General features: G+C 50.2%; 1 protein-coding gene across 1 annotated transcript in view; it reads right to left on the bottom strand.

The window, feature by feature from the left end:
* LOC137423806 (dedicator of cytokinesis protein 1) overlaps nucleotides 1-17,735 on the bottom strand; it is a 968,048-nt gene that overhangs the window by 745,616 nt on the left and 204,697 nt on the right. The window contains exon 18 of the mRNA XM_078773719.1: nucleotides 2,802-2,970. Coding sequence (XP_078629845.1) covers nucleotides 2,802-2,970 — 169 coding nt within the window. The remainder of the gene's footprint in view (nucleotides 1-2,801; nucleotides 2,971-17,735) is intronic.

Here is a 17,735-nt window from a genome sequence, read left to right as displayed (position 1 = left end):
TTGAATACTTGGTTATTATAGGTTTCTATGTTTTTGCAAATTGCATTTGATACACTTCATGCATCTTATGCAGTGCTTCAGAAAGTATTCACACCCCTTGACTTCTTCACATTTTGTTATGTCACAGACTGAATTAAAAATGGATTAAATCGAGATATTTTGTCACTGATATACACAAAATACCCCATAATTATGAAGTGAAAACATGTTTTGAGAAAATTTTCCATATGTGTTGAAAAGGAAATACAGAAAAGTCGAATGTTACAAAAGTAATCAGAATTCAGTATTAATATCTACATAAATATTCAGCCCCCTGAGTGAATACTTTGTAGCAGCACTTTTGGCAGTGATTACAGCTTCGCGTCTTCTTGGGTACGTATGTATCAGCTTTGCACATCTGGATTTGTGGAGTTTCTTCCATTCTTCTAAGCAGAATTGCCATGTCAAGTTTGATGGGAAACATCAGGGAACAACATCATAATCATCATCATTGTTGTTTTATGCCCGTTTCAGTCTTTCCTTGAACAGCAATATTCAAGTCTTTCCACAGATTCTCAATGGCATTAAAGTCTGGGCTTTGGCTGGGCCACTAAAGAACCTTCACTTTCTTGTTCTGAAGCCATTCCAGTGTGGCTTTAGATGTATGCTTGGGGTCATTGTCCTGTTGTAAAGTAAATTTTTGCCACAATGTAAGATAAGGTCTTTTTCACTCTGAAGCAGTTCTCCTCAAGGACTTGCCTGTATTTGGCTCCATTCATTGTTCCCTTTATCCTTGCAAGTCTCCTAGTTCCTGCCCCTGAAAAGCATCCCCATAGCATGATGCTACCACCACCATGCTTCACAGTAGCCATGGTGTTAGATGGGTGATGAGCTGTGCCCAGTTTCCACCAGATGTAATGTTTTGTATTCAGGCGAAAGAGTTCAATTTTCATGTCATCAGACCACAGAATATTTTGCCTCATGCTCTAAGTCTTTCAGGTGCCTTCTTGCAAACTCCAGGTGTGCTGTCATGTGACTTCTTCTCAGGAGTGGCTTCCCTTTGGCCATTCGCCCATAAAGCCTTAATTTGTGAAGTGCTGCAGTGACTGTTGTTCTTCCAGCAGGTTCTCCCGTCTCAGCCAAGGAACTCTGTAGTTCTGTCAGTGGTCATTGGGTTGTTGGTCACCTCTCTGACAAAGATCCTTCTTGCTGGGTTGTTAAGTTTGGTCAAATAGACAGCTCTCGGAAGAGTCTGGGTAGTTATATATTCTTACCATTTCCTAATGATGGAGCTCCCTGTGCTCTTGGGTACTTTCAACACTTTAAATTGTTTTATACCCATCCCCAGATCTATGCCTCCTCACAATCTCTGAGTTCCACGGGCAGTTCCTTGGACTTGGTAGAGTTTCTGCTCTGACATGCACTGTCAAATTTCAAGTCAATCGGATTGAAAATTGAGAATTTTAGAAATTGCGTTTTTGACCTATGACCTATGTTGACCTTTTCCCCCATATTGACCTCAACAATAATTGGAGGTTGAAATGAATGATGTGATATGCAAATAGTGTTCAAATTTCAGGTCAATTGGATGAAAATTGAGGATTTTAGAAATTGCGACGAAGTTGTTGACCTTTGGCCAATGTTGGGCCTTTTACCTCTTGACCTCAAAATCAATAGTTTTCTTGCTTTTGGCCAATCTCCAAATTCGTGAAGTTTCATGAACATCAGTTTCAAATTGTGACCTGTCATCGATTGACATACAAACAGACAAGACAACCAGACAGAACATGTGGAACACATAAAATGTCATGGTTTTAGTAACTTTTCTGTAAGGAGTTGAAGGCCGTCAGTCGGCCATCTTTGGTCAGATTACAAAACAAAATCCTCTGCATATGTATACTCTCGTGTATCGTCTGTTTCCCAAGTTTGAACAAAATCGGTTCATGCATGTCGAGAAATGGTTGGGGACACATTTAAGTCAGAAAATGGCCGCCAGTCGGCCATCTTGGATCTGATATCGAAAGAAAATGACGTGCATATGTAACACATCATTCATTATCTGCGTGCCAGGTTTGAACAAGATCGGTAAATGCATGTCCGAGAAATGGTTGAGGACATGTTCAATATCGGGTTTTTTACAACTAAAATGGCAGCCAGTCGGCCATATTTGATCACATTGCGAAACAAAATGATGTACATATGTATACCATCATGGATTGTCTTTGTGCCAGGTATGAACAAAATCGGTCCATACATCTCCGAGATATGGTTGCGGACGCTCACACGGACCCAATCCATAATCCCCCTTTTCGGTCCAACGGGGACTAACGCAAGAGACCAACCAATATACTTGAAAAATCTTCGATTTTCGCAAGTAACAAACAAAACTTTATATTTCACTCCATAACGATTCTGATTTCTGTTGAATTACCAAGTTGCATGCTTTGGCACATCAGTGGGTGGGGTGGGTGTTAACAACCCCGTTGGACAAATTGTAACGGACACTTTCTCAGCAAGAGAACCGGTATAAACCGTATAAAGACTCCAACTATTATTATTTTCCAATAAATCAATGTTGGAAAGTGGGGTTGGGGAGGAGAGGGAGGGAATGGTGCAACCAATAAAAAAAATCTGGGTCTTACCCCATGGAGTAGATGTTGCACTTGCTGATTGTTCACACCTCCCCACCCCCAACCCCCATCCATAAATGGATGTAAAATTATGTTTAAGAAAATACTTGATTGTGTTTTTAGTATTCAAAGCATTGTTTGCTTAAAAAAATTAACCACAACAAATTACCACTATTTCCTTTGCCCACCCACCATTTTGAGTCAGCTTGGTAGAACAGAACAGCAATGACACAACAAAGTGATCACGGATGCTGGGCGTCAGAGCCACATTTGTCCTTCCTTGCCCTCCACTTTCAGCTTCCACTCTTGTAGCTGGCATGTTCAGGTAAAGAGTATGATCTTCCAGCTTGCGGCTGTCACACTTTGGGAAGGATTCGGGAAAGTTGAACAAAGCATTTTTGATGAAAGAAAGAAAATTTCTGACAATCCTTCTTCATTAAACCAATCACCAACTTTTGATTTCTTATAAAAGCAAAACTTTCAAAGGACCGTCAAAAGTACATTTTGCAATCAGCAAATTCAAAAAAAAAAAAGGTTTCCTGAGATACATTATGATTTCACATTTGCATTCTTATTGTGTGACAAACTTTATGCTGTCTATCCTTATATAGTGTATATCCTTATATTTAATAGTGTATATCCTAAAGATAATAGTGATGTATGCTTGCACACTAGAAGCAACTATTCAAGTTCCAACATACATACTTAATTAATATAAGCGATATATAATATATATATATATATATATATATATATATATATATATATATATATAGACAGGGTCTGGTGGAAATTCCACATAATGGATTGGTGGGGAGAGGGAAAGAAAGGGGTGAGTGAGGTGGGTGTCTGGAGGGAGAGATCGTGAGTAAAGGGTGGGGCGGAGGTCCGGAGGAAGTAGAGGGTGGGGTGGGAGGAGGTGGGGGAGGGATAAGAGAAGGTGGGAGGAGTGAGGGGAAGAGATGGGGTGAGAGTCCAGAAGGAGGGGTGAGAGTCTGGAGGGAGGGGGTGGGAGGAGGGAATTGCCGGTACCTTCCCCACTTCAAGCCTTCATACACCATTTAGACCTGTCATAGTCACCTGTACAACTCACAATCCCTCAAGATACGCTGGAAAAAATGTGACCATGAACAGACCATGGCCCATCATCGTTGCCTGTGAAACTCACAATCTCGCGTAATATGCCCACCTGTCCATCTTGAGCAGATGCAAGACTCGTGCGTTAAGCCCATACCTTTTGCCACCCCTTCGAGCTTAGACCACCCTCCATGCAGAAATTAATTACGTAGTCCTGCCACACGGACACAGTCATCAATCCTTCGGATTTGACCTCCATATCACAGGAAGCTCTGGATTGAGGTAGCCATGAACTCGTGGGTTTAGGAGCTTCATTTTCGGAGAACTGTGAGCAATCAAATGAACAGTAGATGCAGCGATTCCATGTGTACATCCAATTTGCGTTGTTCCTTCACCACATTGTCTTCTAATAATGTCATACTGTCAGGTCAGTTTCTTGTCAGGTCAGTCTTGTCAGTTGTGATGTAAATTTTTGCCACAGTGTAAGATAAGGTCTTTTTCACTCTGAAGCAGGTTCTCCCCAAGGATTTGCCTATATTTGGCTCCATTCATTGTTCCCTGTATCCTTGCAAGTCTCCTGGTTCCTGCCCCTGAAAAGCATCCCCATAGCATGATGCTACCAACACCATGCTTCACAGTAGCGATGGTGTTGGATGGGTGATGAGCTGTGCGCAGTTTCCACCAGATGTAATGTTTTGTATTCAGGCCAAAGAGTTCAATTTTCATGTCATCAGACCACAGAATATTTTGCCTCATGCTTGAAGTCTTTCATGTGCCACTGAAACAGTGCTACTTGCCGCATGGTCGGCTTGTTGGTGATTAAACCGACACCCCTCACTGGCTTGCCATTGGGGAGAGTGACTGACATCTGCCAGGACCAAAAACAATACCTGGCAAGGGGCGGATGAGCTCCCATAGGGAGCCAACGGCCATCCAGTAAGACGATGGTGTCTCCTAAAAACACCCATCCGGCTTGGACCGGTTCAAGCCATACCAAAGACTTTAAAAATGGTACGTGCTGCTTCCTTGCTTGAAAAGGATAGAACACGGAAAGGTCCCATCGGTTGGCATCCATGTGGAGGAAGAAATTCCTCTTGAGGAAATGACCCAACTGATTACGGTGAGAAAAACGCGCCATTGTTATGACGTCGCAGGTACCCAGAGTATCCCAGGAAGTGACACCAGTGAGGGCACTAAAACAAGTGTTCATTTATGTCTGTCGTATGTTTAATAAATAAAGATGTGAGCACACCTGACACTTGGCCAGGCTTCAGACTTTGGCATGATTCACCTGCTGCACCATTAAACACACACACAAACACACGCTCACACACACACACACACACATCGCAAGTGTGCAGCCAAAATAAGTATAAGCTTTATCTCGGGTGAGCTTGTCTTGGGTCATGTGACCCGCCATGATCAGACCGATGCTGCAAGTCTGTCACCACCATGTCTGGTTACTTGGCTGTTTCACAGAGGACAAAACGAATTACGCTTCCATAGCTAAGGTCTATTTCAATTTTGCCCCTCACATGGCAGACATAACAACAGAAAAACTTCACGATAACGGGTCCCTAGTTACTAAAAAAGTTCAAACCTATGCAAACACATGGACCATTCCAACGTAACATGACATCGTTCTTTTTCCTCCCCGAATTGAAAAAAAAGATACAAACTTGCACGATGGACTGCCATTTGTGATAAATCTCAATCAAATGTATCCTTCAAAAAGCCAGCACTGTGTAATATTATTTGAGGTTGTTGCTCTTGTTCGGGTTGTTCACATTATCCCATACATTTCAAAGCAAATCCTTAAGTCAACACCATCTCAGTCACTCAGAGCTTCCATTGATCCTTTGCTTGTAAACAGCACCTACGAGCAGCTCTATGAGAGGACCGCGTTGTTGTTCTTGTTGTTGGGGTGCCTTTTTGAATAGCGCATACACTCGGACGTGCGTTGGTATGAGGTAAGAACATCGCGGTCGAATTTGGTAGCGCATATTGCAACGGATATCCTCATGATTCTACACGTCGCAGCTGGTGACCACACTGTGGTCATTTTTCTCTTCTTGAAATACCAACTTCTTTCCTGGAAGTCCTTGCAGTATTCTTGTGTTTTATACTTCCCCCCCCCCCCCCCCCCACCTTCCCACACCTCCTCCCCCCAAGCCCTCTCCCTCCCACAGATCTCCCGATGTCCCTGCTCTCAAATGTTGTGTTTGTGTGCTTCCCCCTCTCTCCCACTCCCCTTATTATATGTTTTGTGTGTCTCTTTGATTTTTTTGTGTAATAAATGTTAGCTCTTTCACGAGCCTCGATCCTGTATACAAAAAAAAAACAAAAAAAAAAAACGGGATTCGAACCCAGGATCCTAGGATCCCAAGCCGGCACCCTAACCGCTAAGCCAAAACTGTCTGGCTGTGTATGCAAGTCTATCTCCGAGTGACCCACAAGTGCTTGCACCGTCGTCTCATTTAGCCTTTTTGCAGACTTGAATCCAAGGATGTGGACGTATTTTCAGAGCGACTGCTGTCATTTTGGGAATTGGATCCTAAAGTGGAAAGGCCGCAAAATTGCTAATTGTGTTGATCACAATGCATGGCCTGTGGTGAATTTGCTTGGCGACGAGATGGGGAAGCATTTGAGGCCAGTCAAGGAGAACCGTCCAATAAGTCAGAGGATAGCCCGAGTCGAAGTCTGTGTTCGATTTTGAGGGAAAGAAGATTAGACTTATGAAACCATTCTAATGGGATGCCAGCACAACAGCACATCTTCCCTTGAAGTGAAAGTAAACTCGGTGTGCGCACACACCTAAACATAACACAACATCATGGAACGTTCGAGAAGGCCTCTGGATAAAGCAAATGAGGTTATCGCAGTTTTGTAGATCAGAGACCAAAACTGTGGGTCCATGGCTACAGTTGTGCCATGACAGAAATGTTGCACCTTTATGGTACCTTGAGAATATTTATTAATGCGACCTGAACCATGTCAATAATGTATTTGTTAACCTTCCCTCTCCCTTCCACAGATCTCCCGATGTCCCTGTTTGCTACTGTTGTTGTACTTCCCTCTTTCTCCCATCTTGTCTTCCGCTCCCTTTATTATATTGTTGCGGATATGGGATTTGGCCTCCATCCATATCCGCTTGTAAATATTCCCCTATTTCCCCAATACTCCCCAACTATCCCCAATCCCCCATTCCCTAGTCCCATTGTCTGTAAACAACACTCTGTAGAACCGACCTTCCCCTTTTTCCCCCATTAAATGTCGTGCCCAGGTTCACCGCATCTCACGTAGACAACTATAGGACATCTTGCTAGTTATTCTTAGTCTATGTCAGTTAAGGACTCGTTTCCATTAATTCTGACTCTTCGTTGCACCAGAATGTGATTGTATGGCACCAGTAGTAAGTTTAGGACCTCCCCATACCTCCTCCCATCTTCCTCATGAAACTACAACAACAACAACAACTACAACAACAGCGCGTGGGGAGTGTGCGTCCTCACTCCGGCTTGGTTAGCCGCCATTGCCCATGTGCTCGACGGGGTTACCAAATAGGGGCTCCCTGTCAGCTCCTCGTCAAGGGCGGAGCCCGGTAACCCCCCGCACCCAATAAGAAGCGGCGGGCCGATTCCATCTGGGGCGGAGCTAACGAGCCGAGGGCGTGTCACTCCCCGCTGGATATACGCAGCCACTTACCGGACGTGACGGGAGATGCGCCCCCAGCTTGGAAAGAGAAGTCGCCACCTCCGAGCGCTGAGAGACCTCCCTGCATCTTTTGGACCGCGCTATCCTGTCCCTGAGCCAAGGTGCACCTTGTGCTATCCATCGACTACCTGCCCGTCCTTGCCATCAATCCCTGTGTGAGTCAGTCTTGTCCTGTTTATCTGTGGTCTGTTGGGGCTACTATAAGACCGTGATTAAGTGCCCACCTTCCTATGCTGTCCCTCTTGTCCTTGTAATCTAAACGTTCCGCATACAAATATTATAACCTCCTCCGGAGGTCTTGAGAACTGTACCCCTGGTGTCGTGTCATCTAACCCAGCCGTTGTGTCCTTTCCTTAATTGATTTAGCATAGCGCGACTCGGCCAACGTTCGAGTATAATCGGGTAAACTGTGCAGACGCGGTCATACCAAACCGCTCGGTAAACTAACATCCAAAACCGCGTCTGTAACATTTGGTGTCGGGAAGTGGGATTCGATCCGGAGCGCGTTTCACGCGCTCGAAATTATAACAGCGAAATTTGATTGTGTTTTACAGAAAAAAATAAAAACCCGAATTTTGAAAGTCGCGCTATGGCAGACCAAGACGGCTGGGTTCCGGTAGAAGAGAGTGAGGCAGGGTCGATCCAGGACCAAAATGAGGGACATAAGGAGAGCGAAGCAGTGAGGGTAGCAGGGCCGCAAAATAGCGTCGTCGCGCACGAGGTTACGGGCGCGCAAAACGGCGCCTCGCACATGGCCACGGCGTCCACGCCCGCGACCGTAGTAGCGCCGCTGGTAGATTTGAACCTTTTTTTTCTACAAATGAAGGCCCTTATGGACAAGAATAGCGAAGAAATGGAAAGCAGAATGATGGGGGTAATGGGGAACCGGATGGATGCTCAGAATGAGCAATTAGGGGTAATGGGAAACCAAATGGGGGTAATGGGAAGCCAAATGGGGGTAATGGGGAAGCGGATGGATGCTCAGGGTGAGCGATTGGAGGGCCAAATGGGGGTAATGAGGGACGAAGCGAGGGGTACCGGTGAGGGATTAGACAATAGATTAGGGGAAATACAGGAGGGGTTAATGGGGGTAGAAAACAGAATGGCCGTTCAGGAGAATCAAATGGAAGGGATGAAAAAGGGGTTAGAGGGGTTAGAAAACAGTATGGAAGGCAAATTGAGGGACATGAGGGACCAAGCGGAAAGGGAAGTTAACCAAATGGGGCAGCAGATAGAGGGGGTCAGAATGGGGGTAGAAACCAAACTGGATGCTCACAGGGAGGAAATGGAGCAGATGAGGGTGGCATCTGGGCAGGAGATGCAAGTGATGGGAGAGGAGATCAGAAGAGGTGTGAGTGAGGAGGTCGGAGGAGTGCGCGAGGAGGTGAGGCACTGTAAGGAGCGCATGGAGAAGGAGGTGAGAAAGGGGACTGTAAAATTGCAAGGGGGTATAGAGGAGTTGACGCTGGGAGTAGAACAACTGACAGTGGGACAAAAGGAGTTGGGGGACCAGGTAAAGAAGAACACAGCGGTAATAGAGGGTTTAAAATCGACACAGAAGGAGATGAAAAAGGACGTAGGGGTAATTAAAAAAGAGTGTCAGACGGTACATGAGGACCTGACGAGGAAAATGAACAAAGTGGTAGAGGTGATGGAGGTTAAAGAGCGGGAGGTGCGGGAGCACATAGAAAAAAATAAAGTGGAGTTAGAGGAAGAACTTAAAGGGGCGCACGAGGAGATGAAGGAGGTGAAACAGAAATTAGAAGAAGTGGAAGAAGGGGTGAGCGAAATTAAGAAGCGACGGAGAGAGGATAAGAAAGAGATAAAAGAGGAGGTAAAAGAATTGGTCCAAAGTCTGTGTTCGGATCGTGATGATGTGCTCATTAACCGGATGAGGGATTCGCAGGTGATGGAGGAGAAGCGAAGAAAAAGAGGACCCGGTCTAAGTGGTGACCAATATGGTCGTGCGTATGATGCGCCAGGTGATTTAATAAGCTTGGGGGTCGAGATAGACCCGGATGTTCGTGAGAGGCCAAGAGTGAGGTGTATGGCTGGTCCGGAGGGTATGGAACGAGAGGTGCGAGGTGTGGGTGAGCAAGGTTGTGGTGGTATGGAATGGGTAGCGGGTTGCGGAGGTGTGACCCATGCATCGACACCAACGGTGGTAGTTGTTGGAGGGACCGGGGAGGCACGAGAGCCCCTTGGGGGTAATGTACTGTGGGGGCCCGGCCGGTTCGGCCCCGCGCTGACCCCGCAAGGGGCGACGCACGGGGTCCGGCAGGCGGGCAACGACTCGCATACGAGGTGGTCCCACAAGGTCCCACTCGCGCCGTATGATGGCAAGAGTGATCTACGCGCGTACCTGGCGCAGTTCGACTGTGTGTGTAAGGGCAACGGTTGGGGTGAGGACGAAGGTGGAGTACACCTGGTGGCCGCATTGCGCGGCGCGGCGGCGGAGGTGCTGACGGCATTACCAGCGGGTGCTCTCACCCTGCCAGCCCTCCGCGACGCCCTAATTAATCGATTCGGCATTGAACAGCAGAGCGAGCTTGTTAAAGCTCAGCTCGCGCTGCGAAAACGCAAGCCCCAGGAAGCCATCGGGGAACTTGCCCACGACATTCGCCGCGCAGTGGGGATCGCACATGCTAGCATGGCAGCGGATTCCCAGGAAAGCCTGGCGCTGGACCATTTTATCCAGGCCCTCCCGGATATTGAGCTCCGGCAACAGCTCGCCATGTGGCGCCCGCAGACTCTGAGCCAGGCGGCTGACGCTGCGGCCCGTTGGGAAGCAGCGAGGCCCCTGGCCCGGGGGGGCGAGCGTCTCGCAATGGCGGTCCGCCAGGTGGGACCCCCGATGGAGGGCGGACCCCTTAGGGGGCCCGCCCCCGACGTGAGTCCTGACCTGGCGGGCATGGTCCGGAGGCTGGTGGACCAGCGCCTGGCGGGACCTGGACCATGGCAGGCGGCCCCGGAGGTGGCCCGCGGTGGACCACGAGCGGGTAATCCAATTCGGACCTACAGGGGGGGGAATTTGGAATTCCGGAGGCAAGCACCTTATCAGGTGAGGTGCTATACTTGCAACCGTCTGGGTCACCTGGCGCGGCACTGTCGAGCCACGCGCCGGGATGATCCCCGGCGGTTGAGGTCTTCAACTCCGCCCAGGGGGGAGCGGGTTAGCCGACCCCAGACACCCCCCCGCCAGACCCCGGGAAACTAGAAGGTGTCGGGCACGTAGGGCGGTGTTCGGCAGAAGAGGATGGAGGAGAGCCCTCATTGACGCGACAGGTCATTTATTGTGGCCAAATTGGAACCGGTAGCCTGACAATTAGATGCAAAATTGCCGGCATGGGGGTAGACGCCGTAGTGGACACAGGAGCTAGCGCCACGATCATCAGCCCTGTGGTCCTTGATTCGAGCGCAGGTGGCTGGTATAAGATCCAGCGCCTGCAAAATTATAGTTTGCAACTTGCTACCGGGGTAATGGCCCCGATCATAGGGCGTGGTTCTGTGACCCTCAAGTTAGGGTCGGTAAGGAGGGAGATAGATGTTTGGGTGGCGGAGGTGTGCGACCCATGTTTAATAGGGTTGGATTTGTTGACTGCCAGCGGTTGTAAAATCGACTTGTGCCGGGGGATCCTGCAGGTGGGAGTAGAAGAGCTGCCGTTAGGGGGAGTGAGCACGGCCGAGAGAGCGGAGCTGGAGGCTTCTGAGGCCGTGACCATCCCCCCAAGGGCCGAGGCGATAGTGCCGGCCCGGTGGGCAGCTCGCCCAACGTGGCAGGAGTCCTGCGGCCTGGTCGAACCGGTGGCAGCGCAGTCCATACCGGGTTTAATCGTGGGCCGCACCCTTGTAAAAACGGACGGACCGGTAGTGGCCGTCCGAGTAATAAATATGAGTACAGAACCACGCACTATAGTAAGGGGCACGAGGGTAGCTGGCTGCACCCCAGTTGAGGAAGTCGCGACAGTGAGGGGCGAGAACGTCCAGCCGAGCCGACCCCGGGGGGAGCCTTCAATAAGAAGTAGGAATTGGCCCGATCCCATTTGCGAGATGGTAAATCGTAGTAGCGTAGAGTTGGGAGGTACCCAGAGGGAGGCCTTACACAAACTGGTTGGGTCCCATTTGGACCTCTTCTCCCTGTCCACCGAGGATATTGGACGTACGGGCCTGGTGAAACATCAGATCCACACCGGTGAGGCCCGGCCTATTCGTCAGGCCGCCCGACGGCTCCCTTGGAGCAAGAGGGCGGAAGCTGACGAGCAGGTTGAAAAAATGCTCGACGCAGGTGTGATCGAGCCCTCGGGAAGTCCTTGGATGTCACCTGTTGTGCTGGTCAAAAAGAAGGATGGGACCACGCGGTTCTGCGTGGACTATCGCCAGCTAAACAATGTGACACTCAAGGACTCATATCCCCTGCCAAGAATTGATGACACCCTCGATGCCGTTGCGGGCTCAAATTGGTTCTCGACTTTGGACCTCAAGAGTGGGTATTGGCAGGTGGAGATGGATAGGGCAGGGAAGGAGAAAACGGCATTTTCCACAGGTAAGGGACTGTATCAGTTTACTGTGATGCCGTTTGGTTTGTGTAACGCCCCCGCCACCTTTGAAAGATTGATGGAGCATGTACTAGGCGGCATGCCATGGCAATCATGCCTGGTGTACCTGGATGACGTCCTAGTACATGCCCAAACGTTCCCCCAGGCAGTAGCTAATTTGGACCAGGTGTTCGGGTGCCTCAGACAGGCAGGGTTGAAGCTGAACCCGAGTAAGTGCACCTTGTTTGCCAAGGAGGTGGCCTATTTAGGCCACGTCATCGGTTGCGAGGGGGTAAAAACGGACCCAGACAAAATTAAAGCGGTAGAGGAGTGGCCCGCACCATGTACCATCAAAGAGGTGCGGGGATTTTTGGGACTCTGCTCCTACTACCGGCGCTTTGTGGCGAAATTTGCGGAGTTGGCCCGTCCCCTCCACCGGCTTACGGAGAAGGGGACGCGATTTAATTGGACACGGGAGTGCCACGAGGCCTTCCAAAAATTGAAGGGGTGTCTAACATCCGCACCCCTTCTAGCTTACCCCACTAGCAACGGGGCATTTACCCTGGACACGGATGCGAGCCAGGAAGGATTGGGCGCAGTTTTGTCTCAGACACAGGAGGGCGTGGAGAGAGTGATTGGTTATTATAGTCGGGCCTTAAGTAGGCCCGAGAGAAATTATTGCGTCACTCGCAAAGAGTTATTGGCTATGCTGGCTGCCATGAACCATTTCCACCCGTACTTGTACGGGCGGAAATTTTTGGTTAGAACTGACCATTCCTCCTTGCAATGGCTCCTTCGGTTCAAGGAACCAGAGGGCCAAATTGCAAGGTGGTTGGAAAAGTTGCAGCAGTACGATTTTGATGTGGCCCATAGGGCCGGGAAGGCCCATGGTAATGCGGACGCACTCTCTCGGCGTCCTTGTCTGGGGGAAAACTGCAAATTTTGTGCGAGACACGAGGAGAGGGAACAATTGGGCGATTCGGACCCGACCCTCGTTGTCCGGGCAACCCGGGTGAGAGGGCCAATTTTGCCACTAACCGCAGATGAGGAATTCGGAACTTTGGCATGGAGCACAGCCCAGCAGGAGGATCTTGTCCTGGGGCCAGTGTTCAATTGGGTCAAATTGGGGCAAAGACCTAAGGGGGAAGAGGTCACCCCCCTCGGGGCACAAACCAAGGCGTATTGGGCTCAGTGGCAGACCCTGGAATTGAAGGATAACATCTTGTATCGCAAGTGGGTGGAGGTTCCCTCTGATAAAACTTCCTGGCTGGTGGTAGTCCCAAATAAATTTAAGACCGATATATTGCAACAGGTGCATGGTACCCGCCCCGGCGGCCATTTGGGCAGGACAAAGACGACATCGCAGGTACGCCGGAGGTTTTATTGGGTGAATATGGGGCGCGACATACAGGACTGGTGTCGGAGATGCGACGCCTGTACTGCCAAAAAGGGACCAGCACGGAGGATGAGGGCCCCCCTTCAATTACACCAGGTGGGGGCCCCCCTAGAGCGGGTGGCCATGGATATCCTAGGCCCACTACCCCGCACCCGCCTCGGTAATAAGTACATCCTCGTTGTGATGGACTATTTCACCAAGTGGCCGGAGGCCTACGCCCTCCCCAACCAAGAAGCAGGGGTGGTAGCGCAGGCCTTCGTGGAAGGATTTGTGTGCCGGCATGGGATTCCACAGGAGTTGCACACCGACCAGGGACGAAATTTTGAGAGCAAATTGCTAAAAGATGTGTGCAGTCTCCTGTCAATTCGGAAAACCAGAACAACGCCTTTAAGACCTCAATCTGACGGGATGGTGGAAAGATTCAACCGAACTCTAATCCAACAACTGGCACTGTTCACCGCCACCCGTCAGGATGACTGGGACGAACATCTCCCTTATTTGCTCATGGCCTACCGAACCAGCCAGCACGGGGCCACCGCATGCAGTCCAGCGTTGCTTATGTATGGGCGGGAGTTACGGGCTCCCGCCGACTTGCTATGCGGTCCCGTGCCAGACACAGTGGTTAACCCGCCGAGGGAGGGGTACGCACGTCACCTAGAGGAAGGCATGGAGCTAGTCCATGCCTTCGCCCGCCGCCAACTCCATCTGGCGGGGGAAAAGATGAAGCGCAGGTACGACGACCGGAGCCAGGGGAGTCAATACGCTCCGGGGATGAAGATTTGGTTCTTTAATCCCCGGAGGCGGAAGGGAAGGTGCCCAAAACTCACCTCCCCCTGGCAAGGCCCAGGAGTCGTCCTGTCGCAAATCTGTGACGTGGTCATTAAGATCAAAATGGGGCCACGAACCCTCCCTCGGATCGTCCACGCCGACCGGATAAGGCCTTACACCGGCGGGCAGGCGCCCCCGTGGATTGCCTCGGCTTTAGATGCCGAGGCGGGACCCAGTACCTCTGAATAAGGGGGGGCTTATTAGTGCCAGAGGACTGGGGGATTGATGAGCGATGGGCCCAGTGGGTAAGGGTGGCATCCCTGCCACCCTTCCCATAGGGGGCAAATGCGCTATAGATTATGGGGTGTATGGCAGTAAAAACTAGCCCGGGTGGGTTAGGATATTGATAGGGATCTAGCGAAGATTGACATTAGGTAACGTTAAGTTTAGTTAGTGACTGATACCTGTAGTGGGGACGCAGGTAGATTAGGGTGGATGATAATGACGAGGGAGCGCAATAGTTTAAAGGGACGACTGGGAAGCGCAAGTTTCAGAGGGGAGTAGTTAGATGAGATGATGCTGTGTGAGAACTGGACAGGTGTGTGGAGCAGTGTATGAGTAGTGAGTGGGTGGATCAGCGCGAATGCGCTTGGGGAGAGAAGGGTGCAGGTGGCACCAGGTGTGAGAGCACAAGTGTGCAAGTACAGGTGTGTGGAATATATGGAGCAGAGAATGAGTGGTGTGGAGAGAGTTGGAGTAAGTGGTACGGAGTGGTGTGCATGGTGCGAAGGTGTGGATGGGGGAAGAGTGGACCCCTTTCACGAGTACCCGGGGCGGGTAGTGTAAGTGTTAGGTAGAGGGTATAGGTAAATTGTGGTTGGATATTGGCATTTGTGGTGCGGTTGCAGAATGGTATCGTGGATGGGTGCATTAGTGTTGTGGAAATGGCTGGGCGTGTAGCCTGTTAGTGTGTGTAGTTGGTTGGGCACTCCACCACTGTGAGGATGTCGGCCAGGTGAGGCCGCAGGTGGGCTCTGGGAGCCGTTAGTGTCAGTGGGGCCCGAGGATCCGGAGGACGGACCCGGGTAGCCCAGTGCCAGAGAGGGCACCGAGTGGGGAGAGCGCCAGAGGGCCTTCCCCAGGTAGTTAGGTTAGGGTAAGGAGCAGGTAAGCTCGGAGGCAACTGCAGTGGTGGAGGTGTGCAGGTGGGTAGACCGGCTGGGAGAGCTACACGTCGCGGCCCAGAAATTGTGCGAGGGCACCGGGAGATGAATCGGGGGAGTGAGACCCCAAATTGAAAAGCACCACAGTTTGGTCAATGGGAATTGGTTTTTAGAACCCATAGTGTAAGAGGGCCAATGGTTTGGCAGGAGAAAGACCCCGGGTAATGTAAAGTTGTTAAAGTCATTTAGGAAATAGTTAGGATTGATGAACCTGTCGCACCATACGCAGCCACTTACCTGTGGTGATGATGATGACTCCACACCTGTGTTTTCTTTGTTCTGTTGCAGGAAGTGAGAATTGCTGTTGGATTTGTGAGACGCATCACGACGTGGATGAGACATTGGGGTGATTCCATCTCTCCCTCCTTAGGAGGGACTGATGATGAATTGGTGATGGCAAATTATGATGTTGAGTTGGAGATGGCAAATTGTGATGAGAGTTGGAAATGGCAAATTTGATTGGTTAGGAGGGAGAGAAGACGAATTTGGTTTATGGGAGGAACGGGGAAGACAGTAGGGACGGTTTGTTGATTTGTAAAGTAGATGTTTATGGGTAGTGTTGTGTTTTGTGGATACAGTAAGGGGTAAGGGAGGGGCAATGTAGGTTACCTGGTGGGGGGGGGGGCGTACGGTAGGAACGTACCTGTCTCACCTGGTTCCCATGTGCCCCTAGTGTGCATTACCTAATGTTGCGTGCACTTTTGCGCCCTTACCACCTTACTCACTTGTCTTCTTCTTTTGTCTCCCACCTCCGAGGATCTGGCTTTGGGGCAGAGAGAGAGGAGAGAGAGGTGCTGGCTCCGCAGTTGTGGGCCTGCACTTTCGCTGCTTGCTGCTGGGATCGATACACCATATGGAGCGCAATGTTTGTGGCCGCCCACCATGGACCGGTCTTTTGCGGGCAAGCACCACCCGTTGATGGACCTATGGGTCAACGTGGCACCTATGCCATACAGGTGAACCACTTTTAGTTGGCCCCCTGACGGCCACGATACAGAAATGGACGCGGTTGGCGCCTTTCTTTATTTTTAAAGAAGCAAGAAGGCCAAGTGCACCACATGAAGGCAAGACCAGCGGCAGAACATCGGCCGGCTGCGACACCACCGGTGATTTATGAACGCTTTATTGGTGCACCGGATGGTGCTGACTGTACATGATGGGGTGGTGCTTTTGGTGCTTGGAAGGGGTGCTCTGCACATTATTAAAGGCCGTAAGGCCACAGAGCACTCGTGGGTTGGTGTATCGATGCTGGCATGCGTGCTCTCTCTATGCATAACATCTGCATGTGTTCCTCCAAAAACAGGTCCTGGATCGTAGTGTAAATATCAGCGTAGTCTTGTGTAAATAATGCTCCCTACCGGCTGTATGTTTAGTTTGAGGATTCTTTCCGCGATTCGGTTATCCTGTGGGTGTGTTTCTGAGAGGAGAAGGGTGCAACGTCGCAGGGGGACATATTTACTCATTTGTGAACATCTGTAAAACTGTCGCACTCAGGGTAGAGTTAATAGTAGATGGAACTACATCTGAGTGCCACACTAAAGTAGGTAAAAATTTATCGGGTCGGGACGCCCCGAGGGTAGAGAAGGGTGCAATGTTGCGGATATGGGATTTGGCCTCCATCCATATCCGCTTGTAAATATTCCCCTATTTCCCCAATACTCCCCAACTATCCCCAATCCCCCATTCCCTAGTCCCATTGTCTGTAAACAACACTCTGTAGAACCGACCTTCCCCTTTTTCCCCCATTAAATGTCGTGCCCAGGTTCACCGCATCTCACGTAGACAACTATAGGACATCTTGCTAGTTATTCTTAGTCTATGTCAGTTAAGGACTCGTTTCCATTAATTCTGACTCTTCGTTGCACCAGAATGTGATTGTATGGCACCAGTAGTAAGTTTAGGACCTCCCCATACCTCCTCCCATCTTCCTCATGAAACTACAACAACAACAACAACTACAACAACAGCGCGCGGGGAGTGTGCGTCCTCACTCCGGCTTGGTTAGCCGCCATTGCCCATGTGCTCGACGGGGTTACCAAATAGGGGCTCCCTGTCAGCTCCTCGTCAAGGGCGGAGCCCGGTAACCCCCCGCACCCAATAAGAAGCGGCGGGCCGATTCCATCTGGGGCGGAGCTAACGAGCCGAGGGCGTGTCACTCCCCGCTGGATATACGCAGCCACTTACTGGACGTGACGGGAGATGCGCCCCCAGCTTGGAAAGAGAAGTCGCCACCTCCGAGCGCTGAGAGACCTCCCTGCATCTTTTGGACCGCGCTATCCTGTCCCTGAGCCAAGGTGCACCTTGTGCTATCCATCGACTACCTGCCCGTCCTTGCCATCAATCCCTGTGTGAGTCAGTCTTGTCCTGTTTATCTGTGGTCTGTCGGGGCTACTATAAGACCGTGATTAAGTGC

Source organism: Myxine glutinosa, chromosome 3 (assembly GCF_964187855.1).
Source record: "Myxine glutinosa chromosome 3, kmMyxGlut1.1, whole genome shotgun sequence".
NCBI lineage: Eukaryota > Metazoa > Chordata > Myxini > Myxiniformes > Myxinidae > Myxine > Myxine glutinosa.
Note: the sequence above shows the minus strand (reverse complement) of the source record. Positions and strands in the feature narration are given on the sequence as shown.